General features: G+C 46.3%; 1 protein-coding gene across 3 annotated transcripts in view; it reads right to left on the minus strand.

The window, feature by feature from the left end:
- LOC121574663 (solute carrier family 12 member 5-like) overlaps nt 1–21,251 on the minus strand; it is a 292,183-nt gene that overhangs the window by 15,832 nt on the left and 255,100 nt on the right. For all 3 annotated transcript variants that reach the window (XM_041887202.2, XM_045223089.1, XM_045223090.1), the window contains 8 exons: nt 13,873–13,971; nt 13,294–13,413; nt 12,531–12,635; nt 9,712–9,880; nt 9,055–9,250; nt 8,480–8,649; nt 7,723–7,854; nt 7,305–7,412 (listed from right to left, as the gene is read on the minus strand). In XM_041887202.2, the coding sequence (XP_041743136.2) occupies nt 7,305–7,412; nt 7,723–7,854; nt 8,480–8,649; nt 9,055–9,250; nt 9,712–9,880; nt 12,531–12,635; nt 13,294–13,413; nt 13,873–13,971 (1,099 nt within the window). The remainder of the gene's footprint in view (nt 1–7,304; nt 7,413–7,722; nt 7,855–8,479; nt 8,650–9,054; nt 9,251–9,711; nt 9,881–12,530; nt 12,636–13,293; nt 13,414–13,872; nt 13,972–21,251) is intronic.

A 21,251-nucleotide genomic window follows, 5' to 3' on the forward strand; every position in this document is an offset into this window, starting at 1 on the left:
CGGGTCCAAGAAGAGTACACCAGGAGGGGGAAACTCGACAGTGTTACCGGTGTGGGGAGATGGGACATATCTCCTGGCAGTGTGGGAAACCAGCCGATGAACCTATGCCCACTGCGGAGTCCTCCAGCTCAGCACCCACACACCGTTTTGCCTCGCTCTTGGGAGTCGTAGATGGCGGCCCAGATCGACCCCCCACCTGCCCGGTAACTGTGAATCACCATGATGTGGAGGCCTTACTGGATTCTGGTAGCCGGGCCACCCTGGTGCGTAAGGATTTGGTGGGCCCAACGTGTCTGACCCCGGGGAAAGTCCTCCCAGTTTCCTGTGTCCATGGGGACACCAGAGAATACCCCATTACTGAACTTACAATGACCAGCACACGGGGAACCATACACACGACGGCGGGGGTGGTTGATTCCCTCCCCGTCCCTGTCCTAATTGGACGAGACTGCCCAGCCTTTTACCCACTCTGGAGAGAGTCTCAGGAGAGGATAACCCGAGTACCTCGGAAACGGAGAGGCAAGACTCATCCTGGGAAGGCTCCGTGCAATCCTCCGAATTACTCACTCCCGCCCGGGCTCTGATAGGGATGGCAGGTGCCCAGACCGACACAGAGACGGAGCTACAGAATCTGGACAAAGAACTGTCTGGTCTGAAGGGGACCGCTGAGAGGTATCGTTTGTTAAAGCAACAGTTAGACATGAAGACAGAAGAGTTAGATATCCTCCAGGCTAAACTCCAACAGAGCTCCTTCCCTAAGCAACAGGAGGAGCTGGAGAGGCTGCGCAGGACCATCGAGGAGTGTGAGGAGACCCTGCGCAGTAGTAAGGAGGTCCAGAAGAAGGCAGAGGAGAAGTACAAGGTGTTGGAGAACAAGATGAAGAATGCGGAGGCAGAGAGAGAGAGGGAACTGAAAGCTGCTCAACAGAAGCTAAACTCTGCTAAAACCAAGGCTGATGCGTTCAGTAAGAAACTCAAGGAGAGACAACAGGAGGCTGAGTCCCTGGTCCTAGAGTTGGAGGAGTTGAAGAGAGAGCAGTCTGGCAAGCACCACGGCAATGCGGACGCCCTCTCCCGGCGTGATGCCTTCTTCGCTGCCTTTACCCCGACGAGGACGTCGGTCCCGAGGAGGGGGATGTGTGATGTCACGAGAGGCTGTGTCCTGGAGGGACGTTACATCCCCTGAGATGGCTGCAAACCCAGACAGCTATGGCTCCATCTGCTGGTATGGTCGGGAACTCCAACCCTCTATGGCCAATCTTCCCACGCAGCTGAAACCAATCAGGAGCTGATGAGCTGAAGGTTTGTTGAAGGGAAGAGACACAGTCTCCAAGCTGGGCTCTCTGGAGGACAAGAGTGCTGCACGTCCACTTCCATGAGGAATATAAGGATTTGGAGATACTTACCTTTGGGAAATACTCACCTTTGGATATATGCACCTGTGGAAATACGTGTGGGACATTTGGAAGGACGTTTTGCTGGGTTGGCCACTAGCTGCAACGTGGAATACAGTAAGACTGGGGAAAAGTTATTTGAGCGAGGGAGAGTTATGATTTTGGATGTGGAAGAGACATCCCTGAACTGTTAACCCTTAAAGAGCCACCAGAGAACAGAATTGTGTTATACTTTCGTTAGTTTCCCAAGACCTTTAATAAAATCCTTGTTTTGGTTGAACCTGGTCTCCTTGCACTACTTGAGCAATCCCGCTGAAAGCTGTGTAGCCTCTCGTGACATCACAATATATATACAGTGGGGAGAACAAGTATTTGATACACTGCCGATTTTGCAGGTTTTCCTACTTACAAAGCATGTAGAGGTCTGTAATGTTTATCATAGGTACACTTCAACTGTGAGAGGCGGAATCTAAAACAAAAATCCAGAAAATCACATTGTATGATTTTTAAGTAATTAATTTGCATTTTATTGCATGACATAAGTATTTGATACATCAGAAAAGCAGAACTTAATATTTGGTACAGAAACCTTTGTTTGCAATTACAGAGATCATACATTTCCTGTAGGTCTTGACCAGGTTTGCACACACTGCAGCAGGGATTTTGGCCCACTCCTCCATACAGACCTCCAGATCCTTCAGGTTTCGGGGCTGTCGCTGGGCAATACGGACTTTCAGCTCCCTCCAAAGATGTTCTATTGGGTTCAGGTCTGGAGACTGGCTAGGCCACTTCAGGACCTTGAGATGCTTCTTACGGAGCCACTCCTTAGTTGCCCTGGCTGTGTGTTTCGGGTCGTTGTCATGCTGGAAGACCCAGCCACGACCCATCTACAATGCTCTTACTGAGGGAAGGAGGTTGTTGACCAAGATCTCGCGATACATGGCCCCATCCATCCTCCCCTCAATACGGTGCAGTCGTCCTGTCCCCTTTGCAGAAAAGCATCCCCAAAGAATGATGTTTTCACCTCCATGCTTCACGGTTGGGATGGTGTTCTTGGGGTTGTACTCATCCTTCTTCTTCCTCCAAACACGGCGAGTGGAGTTTAGACCAAAAAGCTCTATTTTTTGTCTTATCAGACCACATGACCTTCTCCCATTCCTCCTCTGAATCATCCAGATGGTCATTGGCAAACTTCAGACGGGCCTGGACATGCGCTGGCTTGAGCAGGGGGACCTTGCGTGCGCTGCAGGATTTTAATCCATGACGGCGTAGTGTGTTACTAATGGTTTTCTTTGAGACTGTGGTCCCAGCTCTCTTCAGGTCATTGACCAGGTCCTGCCATGTAGTTCTGGGCTGATCCCTCACCTTCCTCATAATCATTGATGCCCCACGAGGTGAGATCTTGCATGGAGCCCCAGACAGAGGGTGATTGACCGTCATCTTGAACTTCTTCCATTTTCTAATAATTGCGGCAACAGTTGTTGCCTTCTCACCAAGCTGCTTGCCTATTGTCCTGTAGCCCATCCCAGCCTTGTACAGGTCTACAATTTTATCCCTGATGTCCTTACACAGCTCTCTGGTCTTGGCCATTGTGGAGAGTGTCACGATCGTCTTCAAAAGGAGTGGACCAAGGCGCAGCGTGTGAAACGAACATGACTTTATTATATTAAAGTATCTAAATACAAACAAAACACGACTCGTGAAGTCCACGGTTACACTGACCGCATAAGGAACAAAAACCCACAAACACAAGGTGAACACAGACAGTTTAAATATGGCTCCCAATCAGAGACAACGAGCCAACAGCTGACACTCGTTACCTCTGATTGGGAGTCACTCAAACAAAGAAATACAACAACCTAGAAATAGACACAACAGAACTACCAACATAGAAATAAACACATAGAATGCACACACCCTGGCTCAACATAATGAGTCCCAGAGCCAGGGGTGTGACAGTACTCCCTAAAGGCGCGGACTGCGACCGCGCCTCAACTAACCAAAACAGGGGAGGGCTGGGCGGGCATACCTCCTCGGTGGCGGTTCTGGCTCCGGCCTTGACCACCACCCTTCAATACACCCCCCAATGCGCCCTGGTCCAGTCTGGCCCCGCCCGGCTGGAGCAGGACTGGACTTAACAGGAGCGGTCCTTTCCAGGCTGTCGACTCGCACCCCCTGGCTTGGTGCGTTGAGGAGGAATGGGCCTTACCAGGCTGACTTCTCGCACCCCTGGCTTAGTGCGAGTGGCAGGAACAGGCCGGACCGGGCTGGCGACGCGCACCGTAGGTTTGGTGCGAGTGGCAGGAACAGGCCGGGTCGGGCTGGCGACGCACACCGTAGGCTTGGTGCGGGTGGCAGGAACAGGCCGGACCGGGCTGGCGACGCGCACCGTAGGTTTGGTGCGAGTGGCAGGAACAGGCCGGGTCGGGCTGGCGACGCGCACCGTAGACTTGGTGCGGGTGGCAGGAACAGGCCGGACCGGGCTGGCGACGCGCACCGTAGGTTTGGTGCGAGTGGCAGGAACAGGCCGGGTCGGGCTGGCGACGCGCACCGTAGACTTGGTGCGGGTGGCAGGAACAGGCCGGACCGGGCTGGCGACGCGCACCGTCGGTTTGGTGCGAGTGGCAGGAACAGGCTGGACCAGGACGACGACGCACCCCGTAGGCTTCGTGCGTGGAGCAGGGACAGGCCGGGCAGGGCTGTCGACGCACACCGTAGACTTGGTGCGTAGAGCAGGAACAGGCCGGGCAGGGCTGTCGACGCACACCGTAGACTTGGTGCGTAGAGCAGGAACAGGCCGGGCAGGGCTGTCGACGTACACCATAGACTTGGTGCGTAGAGCAGGAACAGGCCGGGCAGGGCTGTCGACGCACACCGTAGACTTGATGCGTAGAGCAGGAACAGGCCGGGCAGGGCTGTCGACGCACACCGTAGACTTGGTGCGTAGAGCAGGAACAGGCCGGGCAGGGCTGTCGACGCACACCGTAGACTTGGTGCGTAGAGCAGGAACAGGCCGGGCAGGGCTGTCGACGCACACCGTAGACTTGGTGCGTAGAGCAGGAACAGGCCGGGCAGGGCTGTCGACGCACACCGTAGACTTGGTGCGTAGAGCAGGAACAGGCCGGGCAGGGCTGTCGACGTACACCGTAGACTTGGTGCGTAGAGCAGGAACAGGCCGGGCAGGGCTGTCGACGCACACCGTAGACTTGGTGCGTAGAGCAGGAACAGGCCGGGCAGGGCTGTCGACGCACACCGTAGACTTGGTGCGTAGAGCAGGAACAGGCCGGGCCGGGCTGGCGACGCGCACCGTAGACTTGGTGCGGGTGGCAGGAACAGGCCGGGCTGGCGACGCACACCGTAGGCTTGATGCGAGAAGCAGGAACAGGCCGGGCTGGGCTGGCGACGTACACCGTAGGCTTAGTACGTGGAGCAGGAACCGGCCGGGCTGGACTGGCGACGCACACCGTGGGCTTGGTGCGTGGAGTAGGAACAGGCCGGTCCGTACCGGGAACACACACCACTGGCCTTAACCGGGGATCAGGAACGGGCCGGACCGGACTGGTAACACACATCAGTCTCTCACGCCGTGCCACAACAACTTCCCTCCCTCTACTCGCCAATGGCTCCCGTAATCCGGTAGCCTTCTCTCCACGTCTCCCTGTGGCAGCCTCCTGCTGCCCAGCCGCCCAAGCCATGTGCCCCCCCCAAAAAACTTTTTGGGGTTGCCTCTCGTCCTTCCGACGATGACCCTGCTGACGCCTTTGCTCCTCTCTCGCCAGGGCCTTGATCCTCCCCCAAGGTCCCTTGCCCCCGAGCATGTCCTCCCAGGACCACGATTTGCCCACCTGGGCCATCGCCAGCCTCTCGATCTCCTTACCCGGCGCTTCCTCCCATGTCCAGTCTCCTTGCTCCTGGACACGCTGCTTGGTCCTTTTTTGGTGGGTTTTTCTGTCACGATCGTCTTCAAAAGGAGTGGACCAAGGCGCAGCGTGTGAAACGAACATGACTTTATTATATTAAAGTATCTAAATACAAACAAAACACGACTCGTGAAGTCCACGGTTACACTGACCGCATAAGGAACAAAAACCCACAAACACAAGGTGAACACAGACAGTTTAAATATGGCTCCCAATCAGAGACAACGAGCCAACAGCTGACACTCGTTACCTCTGATTGGGAGTCACTCAAACAAAGAAATACAACAACCTAGAAATAGACACAACAGAACTACCAACATAGAAATAAACACATAGAATGCACACACCCTGGCTCAACATAATGAGTCCCAGAGCCAGGGTGTGACAGAGAGGTTGGAGTCTGTTTGATTGAGTGTGTGGACAGGTGTCTTTTATACAGGTAACGAGTTCAAACAGGTGCAGTTAATACAGGTAATGAGTGGAGAACAGGAGGGCTTCTTAAAGAAAAACTAACAGGTCTGTGAGATCTGTGAGATAGAAATTACAGACCTCTACATGCTTTGTAAGTAAGAAAACCTGCAAAATCGGCAGTGTATCAAATACTTGTTCTCCCCACTGTATATATATATATATATATATATATATATATATATATATATATATATATATATATATATATACTGTATACTGTATATACAGTACCAGTCAACAGTTTGGACACACCTACTAATTCAAGGGTTTTTCTTTACTTTTACTATTTTCTACATTGTACAATAATAGTGAAGACATCAAAACTATGAAATAACACATATGGAATCATGTAGTAATAAAAAAAGTGTTAAACAAATCAAAATATATTGCCACCCTTTGCCTTAATGACAGCTTTGCACACTCGTGGCATTCTCTCAGCCAGCTTCATGAGGTTGTCACATGGAATGCATTTCAATTAACAGGTGTGCCTTGTTAAAAGTTAATTTGTGGAATTTCTTTCCTTCTTAATGTGTTTGAGACAATCAGTTGTGTTGTGACAAGGTAGGGTTGGTATATCAGAAGATAGCCCTATTTGGTAAAAGACCAAGTCCATAGTATGGCAAGAACAGCTCAAATAAGCAAAGAGAAACTATATTTAGATTTGTTTACTACATGATTCCATATGTGTTATTTCATAGTTTTGATGTCTTCACTATTATTCTACAATGTAGAAAATAGTAAAAATAAAGAAAAACCCTTGAATGAGTAGGTGTGTCCCAACTTTTGACTGGTACTGTATATATACTGTATACAGCCTCCCGAGTGGCGCAGTGGTCTAAGGCACTGCATCGCAGTGCTAGCTGTGCCACTAGAGATCCTGGTTCGAATCCAGGCTCTGTCGTAGCCGGCCGCAACCGGGAGACCCATGGGGCGGCGCACAATTGGCCCAGCGTCGTCCAGGGTAGGGGAGGGAATGGCCGGCAGGGGATGTTGGTAGAGCATGGCGTTTGCAACGCCAGGGTTGTGGGTTCGATTCCCACGGGGGGGGGGCCAGTATGAAAAAATAAAAAAATATAATGTATGCACTCACTAACTGTGATCCTAAATATAAACCATCAACTTAGTGAATACCATTGGTGTTTAATATGAGGGTTTCAGCATGAAATAACCTTTATTTATTTTTTTACACACTTTTATTTATTTGACTATGTCAATATGTCTTTGTTGAAAATGTTTTGTTGCCAAACTGGTGGCAGTTGTGGAAAAAAGTCAATTGTTTGAAGTGTTGCAGAGTTAATAGAAAATAATGCTTTTGTTGATTAGATGCTTTTTTCATTAATTAGTCTATTTTCTCTTGAACCATATGGTCTAACCACTAGAAACTCATGGACAATATGGACACAGATATAAAAAATGAATACTATATTATGAATACACTTTTTGAAATTACCATAGATTGCCATAGATTACCAACAATTCCGGTAACTTTGGTAAATTACCGGTAACTTTGCAACCCTACCTCTCTCTCTCGCTCGGTCTTGGTCAGGTTGATCTGTTTTAGGATCTGCGATCGCTGTTCCATCACCAGGGTCTTCTCATAGGTGTAGGCTGAGATGTCGCTGTCGTGCTGAGAGAGGAGAAGGCCTGGGTTAGTGTATTGAGGATGGCCAGATACACCAGGTGTCCTATGGATGTCATATGGACAACTTTGTGGTTGGTGTCATCAGTCTACTGGATGGACAGCAGCACCGCAAGGAACATGGGAGACAGCTAACACACTTTCATACATAATACAATGATGATTCATATTATATCAACTATGTCATATGATCCATACAGCCAATATTCAAGACAACATTTTGAGTCAACAATTAACACGTAAACTCCCATAGTGTATCTTTAATCTGAAACGGTCATAGACAGACATGGAGTCTAACCATTTCCACCACTTCAACCTCGGCATCGATACGCAGGTGGTACAGGAAGGTGGTCAGGTCTTTCTTCATCTGGATGCTGTTGTCGTCCATCTGGGCCACGGTGAAGATGCGCATCCTGCACTTCCTCCACACCTATTAGTAGAAAAGACCAGTGTAACCTGCTCATCTTTAACCTGTTATACAGTAATCTGCACTTCCTCCACACCTGTCGGTAGGGAAGACCATTGTAACCTGCTCATCTATAACCTGTCATACAGTATTCCGGTTAGAACCTTCATGACGATGTATAGAAACTGCCATAGCATGCGTATTGATTAGTTAACAAACTGATTGTACGAATGCCCTGCACTATAGTAAAAATGTTACATTGCACCTTACTATAAAACTGAGTGCATGACTAGTTATATATTTAAGCAATAAGGCCCGAGGGGGTGTGGTATATGGCCAATATACCACAGCTAAGGGCTGTTCTTAAGCACGACGCAACGCGGAGTGCCTGGACACAGCCCTTAGCCGAGGTATATTGGCCATACACCACAAACCCCAGAGGTGCCTTATTGCTATTATAAACTGGTTACCAACGTAATTAGAACAGTAAAAATACATGTATACGGTCTGATGTACCACGGCTGTCAGCCAATCAGCATTCAGGGCTCGAACCACCCAGTTTATAAATAGACTTTAATAATGCCTATATAAAACATGGCCAATGCAATGCGACCCATGTCTCAGGGAGGGCGTGTGGTGGGCAGCCTGCCTTGTGCTGGCGCAGAAGGAAAGGCAGCAGCATCAGCATGCCTCCATCATGGACAATCCACCACACATCAATGTGGCCCTCTGAGAAGCGCTCTCCATTGGACGGGAAGGCAGCGATGTTCTTGGGCACCAGCAGGGCCAGGTGGGCGGCTGTGGTCTCCCGAACCAGCTCTACAGGACAGGACAGAGAGGGAAGAGGGGGGAGTTTGTCTAATATGAGTCTGATGATCACTCAATAACCTTTATGGAAGATCTTGTGAAGATCCGATAGTTCATGTAACATCCTGTATAGGTAGAATATGGATTAAAGTGATGATCTTGTGTACAAAAAGACAAAACATAAAGATGATCGTTAATGATATGTCTACAACCTCCCCCAAAGATCCTGATTTGAAGTTCAACCGACAGATCTGATTCTTCATTGTACGGTGCAAAATTGACCAGAATTTACTTAGAAGGGTAACATGATAATAAGACAGTAATAACCTAGATAAATAACGTGTTTGTTTTTCCTACCCCTCCTTTTACCCCCCCATCCTACTTGACCATCCACCCTTGACCCCCTCTGTGACCCACCGATGAAGTCCCTCCAGGTCTGGTGGTCGTCAGCCTGCTTCCAGTTGCGCGGCCAGCTGACCAGGACCGTGTTGTGCATGAGACCGCCCAGTCCACTGGCCTGGAGCAGATGGGAGGTGGCGTCGCGCATGTTGGATGAGATGGTGACCTGGCAGAAGCCCTTCACCTTCTCTGTCTCCATCAGCTTACGCAGAGACTGGAGGGGAAGGGGGCGGGGATGAGAGAGAGAATGAAGGGCAGAAGAGAGAGGGAGGGAGAGGGGGAGGGTGAGTAGAGAGGGGATGAGAGAGAGAGAGAGAGAGAGAGAGAGAGAGAGAGAGAGAGAGAGAGAGAGAGAGAGAGAGAGAGAGAGAGAGAGAGAGAGAGAGAGAGAGAGAGAGAGAGAGAGAGAGAGAGAGAGAGAGAGAGAGAGAGAGAGAGCAGTGTAAGGGAACCAACTAAGCCACAGAGGGCAATAAGGGTCAACAACTTGCCCAGCAATTGAAGGGTGAAATGGACGGTGGTAACACTGATTTTAGGTACAGCTTCATTTTAAGTGTTTTAAGTGTGGATATTGGAACAGAGTCACAGGATCAAGTCTAAAGCAGTCCAGATCGGAGAGTAGTGCTGTTTGTGTGATATGCAGTGGGATGCCATGGGATCTGCCTGGTATCTAACCTGCTCTGCTCGCTGGGCCTGGGGGTGGTTCTCCAGGTAGGTGCCTGCCAAGGCAGTGCCCACGATGGTCAGCCCTTTGCCCGCTTTCAGCTGGTTGGTCAGCGAGAGCAGGCGAGGCTGCTCCACATTCTGCTCCACATCCGTACTGACCAACACCAGCAGCTGAGGCCTGGAGGGAGACAGAGGGAGTTGCAGATGGAAAAGAAGGAAGGAAGGAAGGAAGGAAGGAAGGAAGGAAGGAAGGAAGGAAGGAAGGAAGGAAGGAAGGAAGGAAGGAAGGAAGGAAGGAATAGGAGGAAGGGTTTTAACGTGTTGCAAAACAAATACGTATACTTCTGTCATTCCAGTAAAGCATTTTCAGTTGAATTTAAAGTGTAGCACAGAGATTTGAAAGATAGAAAGGTAGAGAACAAGTGAAATAAAGAGAGAGAAAAGCAAGGAAGAGTGCACTGAGGTTATCACGAGTATGTTCAAAAAATTATTATTGTCTGTTACATGACAGTAGCTCAAAATTTATAAAAATAATTTAAATGGAATGCTACACATGCACAGACATGTCGTTCATTTCCATGTTTATTAGATAGGTGACACAAAATGGCCTGTGTAGTTATTTATGTGGTTTTATCTGCGTACACTGCAGACCTGGGTTAAAATACTATTTCAGGTATTTCAATGACTTTTTATGAAATTTCAAAACAAATATTCAGATAAGCTTCATTTGAAAAAACAAGTAGTTGAATATTGGAATGTATTTGAAAACACTATTTGGAAAGTATTGTCATGTGTTTACCATTAATTCAAATACATATTGTTGGAAGTATTTGAAAGACAGTATTTTCAAATAAATATTGTAATTTAGTATGTATTGTTATTTGGTATGTATTTGAAAATAGGTCTTATTTCACTTTTTAAATCACAATATACAGCCCTTACTTTACATTGGTGTCTCATGAAAGAGGACAAGATGCCATGTTACATTTAAAAAACATCAGGGTTTGTGTAGTGATCTGGTCTGAAGATAAGCCCTCCAATGCTGAAAAGCCGCGCCACAGCTGCAGTGGATGCTGGGACATGCAGGTACTCAGCAGCAACTCTGTTCAGTGTTGGGTATTTGTGTCTTCCAGAATTTCAGAGGATCAGTAGTTGGTGAAGATATGGGATGTAAAGTATTTGAGGGAATTAGAAATATTTTTGGTTTCAAATAGTCTTCCAGGAAAATATTTGAAAATACTTTCAAATACAATTTAGTATACTTTATTTTTATTTTTATAACAATTCAAATACAAAAATAAAAGTATTTGTTTTGGGCTGTGTATTTGAAAATACTCAAATATACAGAAAAAAGTATTTTAAATACCAGATATTCAAATACACAAGTATTTGAACCAGGAGTTGGAACTAGGGTTGCAAAGGGAGGGTATACTACTGGAAACGTTCTAAGTTTGCCAGTAAACTACTAGAATTTTGGTTTCTTTCAAGGATTTTATGTAATCTGTCACAAGACATCTAGTGGCCCTTATGGGTACTTCAGAGCAGGTGTTCCTAATGTTTTGTACACTCAGTGTATAAACCATCAACTTAGCGAATACCATTGGTGTTTAATATGAAGTTTTCAGCATGAAATATCCTTTAAATATTTTTTTTACAAACGTTTCTATATTTTACTATGTCAATATGTATTTGTTGTCAATGTTTTAGCATCAAACTGCTGGCAGTTGTTTAAAACGTCAATAGTTGGAAGGGTTGCAGAGTTAATAAAAAAAAATGCCATTGTTGGTTAGATGCTTTTTCCATTAATAAGGCTGTTTTCTCTTGAACCATGTGGTCTATCTTTGCTTTATCTTGGCCAGGTCGCAGTTGTAAATGAGAACTTGTTCTCAACTGGCTTACCTGGTTAAATAAAGGTTAAATAAAAAAATTAAAAATGTACTAGAACCTCATGGACAATATGTACACAGATATAGTACATTAATACTATATATGAATCATTAAAAAAAAAAGTTATTCAAGTATAAATGACCAAAGTTGCGATAGATTGCCATAGATTTTCTGTTAATTACCAAAATTACTGAAGATTCCGGTAACTTATACTTAAAGTATCGGTAGCTTTGCAACCCTAGTTGGAACATAAATAATGTCCACTTGTTCCGTTCCGAGCAGAACCCCTATTTATTTTCTTCCATTATGGTGTTCCAACCAGAAAATAAAATTCTGAACCGGTTCGAACAAAAAATATGGAATGGTTCATATAGTTCCTTTTCGTTCATCTTTTTACCTGTAAAATCAACCATGTTTTTACATTTAGCTCATTCATTTACTCCCCCAATTAGTGCCGATAGAGAAGCTTGCTGTGGAACGGGTAAGATGGTTGATTGGTCAACTAAGTGCAGGCGCGAGATGCGACTGAAATTTCACGGGTAGAGAGAGAGCAAGAGAGAGGTGTGGACATGGAGGGGGCTTGGTTTAAGACGCTGAACATCATGGCATGACGTGAATTGGAATGTGTTTAGGCTATTACTAGCATTATAACTTCACCGAATCACAGAATTATATACTAGACATTAGGAATATTTGTGGAACTGAAAATAACATTATTAACCAGTTCTCATTATTTGAAAATAACGGTTATGTTCCGGAACACTAGAGATCACTTTCATTCCCAGTTCTGGTTCCTCTGAAAATGTCATTATTTTTCGTTTTTCAGTTCTGTTTCCTGAAGCAGTTCCAACCCCTGATTTGAACCCAGGTCTGGTACACTGTGTGTGTGTTTGTGTGTGTGTTTGTGTGTGTTTGTGTGTGTTTGTGTGTGCACGTCTCACCTCCAGTTTTTGGTGTGCGCCGGCCCCTCGTCCAGCCTCATCAGAGCATATCGGGCGGCGCTGAGAGAAATGCCTCGTATCCCATCACCCCACTCTTTCTCCGCCCTGTCACACAATCACACACCAAGGTTATATTATTCAATCATGTCACAACTAATGGTATTACATAGTGATTATTACACCATTAAAAGTCTAATAACTAGGCCTATGTGTTATTACATGTCTATTACAAATTAAAATGACAATATTATAACATTGTTATTCAATGAACTGCACAGGCTTCTAACACATCTAAATGTCAAACCTATTTTCACCGTCCGGTAGGCTATCAGTTTAGGGAGTCATAAGAATTGTGTGAGCATGGGTCTTTAAAAATCGTCGCTTAAAAAAGTTGTTTAAAAATCAGCCTGGGAGGCATCGCTGCAAAAGTCCCTTGTACCGCTTTAAAGCCTCTCTTCCCATATACAGAATGCTAAGTCGTTGTTAGCCAAGCTCTGTTTTCAACCAGCTTTACCATCAAGTCATGTAATTGCAACCCAAGCCATTGTCTCACCACAACAAGCCATAACACTAAACTGTCCAAACAGTGGAAACCCCAATCAACACATTTCCCCTTTAACTGGCCTGACTGAATGATGGTTGATAGGATTTTTTATCGCCCTCCCAATACACAGACACACACACACACACACACACACACACACACACACACACACACACAGCCAGCGAATCCAATCTGTCTCAGGGGTCACGCTACACTCACCCGTGGAACTCGATATACTTGTAGATACTGCCAGCGATCACCATGGCAACGATGGCGTAGAACCAGGAACAGATGAACATGAGTGATAGACACAGACTCATGCCCAGGAAGGACAGGGCCCTGTAAAGAGACACAAACAGAGAAAGGATTAGATACACACGTACAGAATGCACACACACACACACACACACACACACACACACACACGCACACACACACACACACGCAGACATACAGTACATACAATATATATACTGTACATTAAACAGTATAAAAACACACGCACGCTTGTATGTGTGTGAGTGTGTGTGTGTGCGCAGCTCACCTCCAGTTCTTGGTGTGAGCCAGCCCCTCCTTCAGCCTCATCAGTGCATATCGGGCAGCGCTGAGAGAAAGAACTCACATTTCTCTCAGCGCCACCCGATACAGTCTGACGAGGCTGGACGAAGGGCCGGCGCACACCAAGCACTAGAGGTGAGACGTGCGTGCACGCACACACACACACACACACACACACATTCAAGGCCCTTGTATCATCTCTCAGGAGGCGTTCCTTTGATGGGATTTTGTGGGACTCACCAGTGATAGAACTTGAAGCGTGGCCTCCAGTTAGGCGTCCTCAGGAGGGTTTGCAAGGCACAGGCCAGGTTCACAAACATGTAGCACATCAAAAAGAACCTACACAACAGAAACAAAGCCTTCAGCCATGGCAAAAAGCGAGAGAGACAGCAATGTGGCTTACATACCATTTCTGTTTATTTGGAAACATGTTGTATGTCTATAAGGCACCAATTACTTGCTTATAAACTGCTTATAAGCTTTTAACCAAATAAAAACCATTCTCAGATGTTAATACTATAGTAAATCATGGCATTACGTTAAGTATTATGAACAAAAATATAAACGCAACATGTAAAGTTCTGGTCCCATGTTTCATGAGCAGAAATCAAAGATCCCAGAAATTGTACATATGCCCAAAAAGCTTATTTCTCTCAATTTGTTTGGGGGGATTATTTAAGATACTCTGAAGAGGTAGGGTTTCCGGTGCTTTCGGAAGATGGGAAGGGACTGCTTTCCTAGCTTCAAAGGTAAGCTGCTTCCACCATTGGGGTGCCAGGACAGAGAAGAGCTTGGACTGGACTGAGTGGGAGGGCCTAGAGACCAGAGGTGGCAGAACGGAGTGCTCGGGTTGTGATGTAGGGTTTGAGCATAGCCTGAAGGTAGGGAGGGGCAGTTCCTCTTGCTGTTCCGTAGGCAAGCACCATGGTCTTGTAGTTGATGCGAGCTTTGACTGGAAGCCAGTGGAGTGTGCGGAGGAGCGGGGTGACATGGGAGAGCTTGGGAAGGTTGAAAACCAGGCGGGCTGCAGCGTTCTGGTTAAATTGCACGGTTTGATGGCACGAGCGGGGAGCCCAGCCAACAGCGAGTTGCAGTAGTCCAGACGGGAGATGACAAGTGCCTGGATTAGGACCTGCGCCGCTTCCTGTGTGAGGTAAGGTCGTACTCTACGGATCTTGTAGAGCATGAACCTGCAGGAGCGAGTCACTGCTTTGATGTATGCAGAGAACAACAGGGTGTTGTCCTGGGTCACGCCAAGGTTCTTTGCACTCTCGGAGGGCGAAATTGTGGATGTCAACCGTGATGGAGAGGTCTTTGAGTGGGCAGGCCTTCCCCGGGAGGAAGAGCAACTCCATCTTGTTGAGGTTGAGCTTGAGGTGGTGGGCCGACATCCATGTTGAGATATCTGCCAGGCACGCAGAGATGCGTGTCGCCACCTGGGTGTCAGAAGGGGGGAAGGAGAAAATGATAGGAGAGACCATGTGAGGATATGCTGGAGCCGAGTGACTTGGTGTATAGAGAGAAGAGGAGAGGACCTAGAACCGAGCCCTGGGGGACACCAGTAGCAAGATGGAGCCTGAGAAGCTGGTTATACAGTGCATTCGGAAAGTATTACGTTACAGCCTTATTCTAAAATGGATTAAATTGTACCCCCCCCTCCCCCCCCCCCATCAATCTAAACACAATACCCCACAATAACAAAGCAAAAACTGTTTTATTTTTATTGTTGCTATTTATTCCAAATAAAATACTGAAATACCTTATTTACATACGTATTCAGACCCTTTGCTATGAGACTCAAAATTGAGCTCAGGTTCATCCTGTTTCCATTGATCATCCTTGAGATGTTTCTACAACTTGATTGGAGTCCACTTGTGGTAAATTCAATTGATTGGACATGATTTGGAAAGGACACACCTGTCTATAAGGTCCCACAGTTGACAGTGCATGTCAGAGCAAAAATCAAGCCATGAGGTCAAAATAATTGTCCGTAGAGCTCCGAGACAGTATTGTGTCGAGGCACAGATCTGGGGAAGGGTACCAAAAGATTTCTGCAGCATTCAAGGTCCCCAAGAACACAGTGGCCTCCATCATTCTTAAATGGAAGAAGTTTGGAACCACCAAGACTTTGCCAAACTGAGCAATTGGGGGAGCAGGGCCTTGGTCAGGGAGGTGACCAAGAACCCGATGGTCACTCTAACAGAGCTTTTGAGTTCCTCTGTGGAGATGGGAGATACTTCCAGAAGGACATCCATCTCTGCAGCACTCTACCAATTAGGCCTTTACGGTAGAGTGGCCAGACGGAAGCCACTCCTCAGTAAAGGGCACATGACAGCCCGCTTGGAATTTGCCAAAAGACACCTAAAGACTCTCAGACCATGAGAAACAAGATTCTCTGGTCTGATGAAACCAAGATTGAACTCTTTGGTCTGAATGCCAAGCGTCACGTCTGGAGGAAACCTGGCACCATCCCTAAGGTGAATCATGGTGGTGGCAGCATCATGATGTGGGGATGTTTTTCAGCGGCAGGGACTGGGAGACGAATGGAGCAAAGAAAGACGAACGGAAAAGGGAAAGCGGGAAAGACGAACGGAGCAAAGTACAGAGAGATCCTTGATGAAAACCTGCTCCAGAGCGCTCAGGACCTCAGACTGGGGCAAAGGTTCACCTTCCAACAGGACAACGACCCTGAGCACACAGCCAAGACAACGCAGGAGTGGCTTCGGGACAAGTCTCTGAATGTCCTTGAGTAGCCCAGCCAGAGCCCGGACTTGAACCCGATCTAACATCTCTGGAGAGACCTGAAAATAGCTGCGCAGCAACGCCCCTCATCCAACTGACAGAGCTTGAGAGGATCTGCAGAGAAAAATGGGAGACACTCCCCAAATACAGGTGTGCCAAGCTTGTAGTGTCATACCCAAGAAGACTCAAGGCTGTAATCGCTACCAAAGGTGCTTCAACAAAGTACTGAGTAAAGGGTCTGAATACTTATGTAAATGTGATATTTTCGTTTTTTATTTTCAATAAATTAGCAAACATTTCTAAAAACCAGTTTTTGCTTTGTCATTATGAGGTATTGTGTGTAAATTGATGAGGGGAAAAAACTATTTAATCAATTTTCGAATAAGGCTGTAACCTAACAAAATGTGGAAAAAATCAAGGGGTCTGAATCCTTTCCGAAGAGGTGAAACCACCCCACCCTCCAATACAGCCACTGATTACTAAAACAAGTCACAAATTGCCCTGCCCCTTGATCCTTGTTGATGTGTCAACAATCATCCGCAAGTTATGAGCAGTCAGCACTTCACACACCAAGTAGGCTACTGGTAAGACAGGCAGCACTTAAAGTAGATGGCCCTAGCTAGCAAAAATACTGTACTAGATCACAACAGATAAAGACAAAAATTATACTTATCACGGTCCCGCTTTAAATTACATGCAGATAATAAAGGCTTCATAAAGCCTTCATAAAGTCTTCATAAACATTACATAAATGTGTCACAAATCATCTATAACCGTATGTCATGCTCTATAAAGGGTTCATAAATGTGGGATAACTGTGTGACATAACCATCAATGTCAAATTTGAAATAACCCATTATGTCAAATATGACATAAACCTGTGTTTTATAAAGGGTGGCAGAAGCACTGCATAATAAAGGCTTTATAAATCATATTACATTTAGGCTTCACATTTATAAACTTGGCATGCATCTTGGCAGAGCATAGTGGGTTTTATTCCCGGGACCACCCATACGTAAACATGTATGCATGAATGACTGTAAGTCGCTTTGGATAAAAGTGTCTGCTAAATTGTATATATTATATTATATTACTCTAAAACATTTCTAGGATGGCCCAACCTCTTTCCCTCTTGGGTGCATAGCGAATATTGGACCTGACCTCAAATTTCCCCAAAATGCTGTGCTGCAGGATGACACACTCTCTAAAGTGCAATCAGCAAAAAAGGTTGGTAGGGCCTTGTAAAATCGGTAAAGATTTTTTCCCAAATTCTGTTTCTCGGTTTTGTTTTTCCAGGTTGAAGATTCCCCCCCACCAAAATCTGGTTTCCCCACACTTTTTTCCACACTTTTTTTAAATAGAAAAACAATAAAATTTGATTTTCTGTGTTCACAACAATGGTTAAACCACATCAGGGGACAACGTTTGAGGTCTGGGAAATTTGTTACACATTATTCTTTTTTTGTGTAGTTGCCTTTTAATTCAGTGTGCATGTCCTGCACTGTTGTTTCATTAGCTGTGTTTCTGTAGAGCAGTAAGGGTACATGTGATGAGTTTGCAAATCAAATGCCCACTTGTGGTGCAACTGGACAGCAAAAAACAAGTAAGTTAACCTTTATTAATTGTAATTTAAATTAGTTTGTAATAGTTAAGTGCTGAGTTAGTGTCACGACTTCCTCCGAAGCTGCCTCTCCTTGTTCGGGCAGGCTTCGGCGTTCGTCGTCACCGGCCTTCTAGCCACTGCCGCTCCTCATATCTTCATTCCATTTGTTTTGTCATGTTTATTACACACACCTGGTTCATATCCCCTCATCAATACATGTATAAGTGTTCCCTCTGCCCCCTGGTCTTTGTGTGTGTGTTTGTTTATTGTAGAGGGGATTATAGCTCGGTGGAGCTCGATTATATTGTGTCTCGCTGGGTTGTTCACCCGTGTGCCTTATTTTCCCCAGTGTGCCGTTTGTCCGCACTGGTGTGTATTACGCTTTGCTGCATAACTCTGTTTATTGATTAAACCATTCCGTGGACCGGGTCCGGGAGCATTCGAAGCGATGGATCGGGTTCTCCAGGTCGTCCAACAGCTGGAGGGGAGAGGACCCGACCCTTCAGGACCAGCTGAGCTACCGGATCCAGCCACCCACACCTCAGCACCCAGAGGGATTCACCTTTCCTGACCGAGGGAGCGGGAGAAGGTGTCCGCCCTCGTCTCCTGCCTCTCGGCCAAAGCCCTGGAGTGGGCCAACGCGGTCTGGAGTGAAGGAGGAGCCAACTATGGAGAGTTCGCTCGCCTCTTTCGGGCCGTCTTTGATCACCTTCCCGAAGGGAGAAAGGCGGGCGAGCGGCCCAGCACTGCACGGTATGGCTTGTTATATTGTTGTGTGTGTGTTTGTGTACTGAGGAACATGTAACTTGCTCCCAGAAGAAAGTCACTTTCAATTTCCTTCTCAAAGTAAGTGTTTCTTGGCGTAACGTCGTCCCCAGACTATTGCTATTACAGCACGTACAGTGGGGAAAAAAAGTATTTAGTGAGCCACCAATTGTGCAAGTTCTCCCATTTAAAAAGATGAGAGAGGCCTGTAATTTTTTTTCTCAAGAAAATCACATTGTAGGATTTTTTATGAATTAATTTGCAAATGATGGTGGAAAATAAGTATTTGGTCAATAACAAAAGTTTCTCAATACTTTGTTATATACCCTTTGTTGGCAATGACACAGGTCAAACGTTTTCTGTAAGTCTTCACAAGGTTTTCACACACTGTTGCTGGTATTTTGGCCCATTCCTCCATGCAGATCTCCTCTAGAGCAGTGATGTTTTGGGGCTGTCGCTGGGCAACACGGACTTTCAACTCCCTCCAAAGATTTTCTATGGGGTTGAGATCTGGAGACTGGCTAGGCCACTCCAGGACCTTGAAATGCTTCTTACGAAGCCACTCCTTCGTTGCCCGGGCGGTGTATTTGGGATCATTGTCATGCTGAAAGACCCAGCCATATTTCATCTTCAATGCCCTTGCTGATGGAAGGAGGTTTTCACTCAAAATCTCACGATACATGGCCCCATTCATTCTTTCCTTTACACGGATCAGTCGTCCTGGTCCCTTTGCAGAAAAACAGCCCCAAAGCATGATGTTTCCACCCCCATGCTTCACAGTAGGTATGTTGTTCTTTGGATGCAACTCAGCATTCTTTGTCGTCCAAACACGACGAGTTGAGTTTTTGCCAAAAAGTTATATTTTGGTTTCATCTGACCATATGACATTCTCCCAATCCTCTTCTGGATCATCCAAATGCACTCTAGCAAACTTCAGACGGGCCTGGACATGTACTGGCTTAAGCAGGGGGACACGTCTGGCACTGCAGGATTTGAGTCCCTGGCGGCGTAGTGTGTTACTGATGGTAGGCTTTGTTACTTTGGTCCCAGCTCTCTGCAGGTCATTCACTAGGTCCCCCGTGTGGTTCTGGGATTTTTGCTCACCGTTCTTGTGATCATTTTTACCCCACGGGGTGAGATCTTGCGTGGAGCCCCAGATCGAGGGAGATTATCAGTGGTCTTGTATGTCTTCCATTTCCTAATAATTGCTCCCACGGTTGATTTCTTCAAACCAAGCTGCTTACCTATTGCAGATTCAGTCTTCCCAGCCTGGTGCAGGTCTACAATTTTGTTTCTGGTGTCCTTTGACAGCTCTTTGGTCTTGGCCATAGTGGAGTTTGGAGTGTGACTGTTTGAGGTTGTGGACAGGTGTCTTATTTAATAATTTAAACTGATAACAGTTCAAACAGGTGCGATTAATACAGGTAACGAGTGGAGGACAGAGGAGCCTCTTAAAGAAGAAGTTACAGGTCTGTGAGAGCCAGAAATCTTGCTTGTTTGTAGGTGACCAAATACTTATTTTCCACCATCATTTGCAAATAAATTCATTAAAAATCCTACAATGTGATTTTCTGGATTTCTTTTTCTCAATTTGTCTGTCATAGTTGACGTGTACCTATGATGAAAATTACAGGCCTCTCTCATCTTTTTAAGTGGGAGAACTTGCACAATTGGTGGCTGACTAAATACTTTTTTCCCCCACTGTATAAGCCTGGGATATCAACCATTCAAAGTTGGCCTTAGTAGGAGTGATCATAGAATTCTATGGGAGTGACCTTACTGAGTAAAGTACACTATATATACAAAAGTATATAGACACCCATTCAAATTAGTGGATTCGGCTATTTCAGCCACACCCGTTGCTGACAGGTGTATAAAATCAAGCACACAGCCATGGAATCTCCACAGACAAACATTGGCAGTAGAATGGCATTACTGAAGAGCTCTGTGACTTTCAACGTGGCACCGTCACAGGATGCCGCCTTTCCAACAAGTCAGTTAGTAAAATATCTGCCCTGCTAGAGCTGCCCCGGTCAACTGTAAGTGCTGTTATTGTGAAGTGGAAACATCTAGGAGCAACAACGGCTCAGCCGCGAAGTGGTAGGCCACACAAGCTCACAGAACGGGACTGCCGAGTGCTGAAGTGCGTAGCATGTAAAAATTGTCTGTCTTCGGTTGCAACACTCACTACCAAGTTCCAAACTGCCTCTGGAAGCAACGTCAACACAAGAACTGTTCGTCGGGAGCTTCATGAAATGGGTTTCCATGGCCGAGCAGCTGTACACAAGCCTAAAATCACCATGCGCAATGCCAAGCGTCGGCTGGAGTGGTGTAAAGCTCGGCGCCATTGGACTCTGGAGAAGTGGAAACGCGCTCTCTGGAGTGATGAATCACGCTTCACCATTTAGATTTTAAACCTAACCATAACTAATGAAGGCCAAGTTTTATGCGTTGGTCCACCAGACCGTCCATGCATTTGGGAAGAAGTGTCTGGGACCGAGATTAGGTG

Source organism: Coregonus clupeaformis, chromosome 10 (genome assembly GCF_020615455.1).
Source record: "Coregonus clupeaformis isolate EN_2021a chromosome 10, ASM2061545v1, whole genome shotgun sequence".
NCBI lineage: Eukaryota > Metazoa > Chordata > Actinopteri > Salmoniformes > Salmonidae > Coregonus > Coregonus clupeaformis.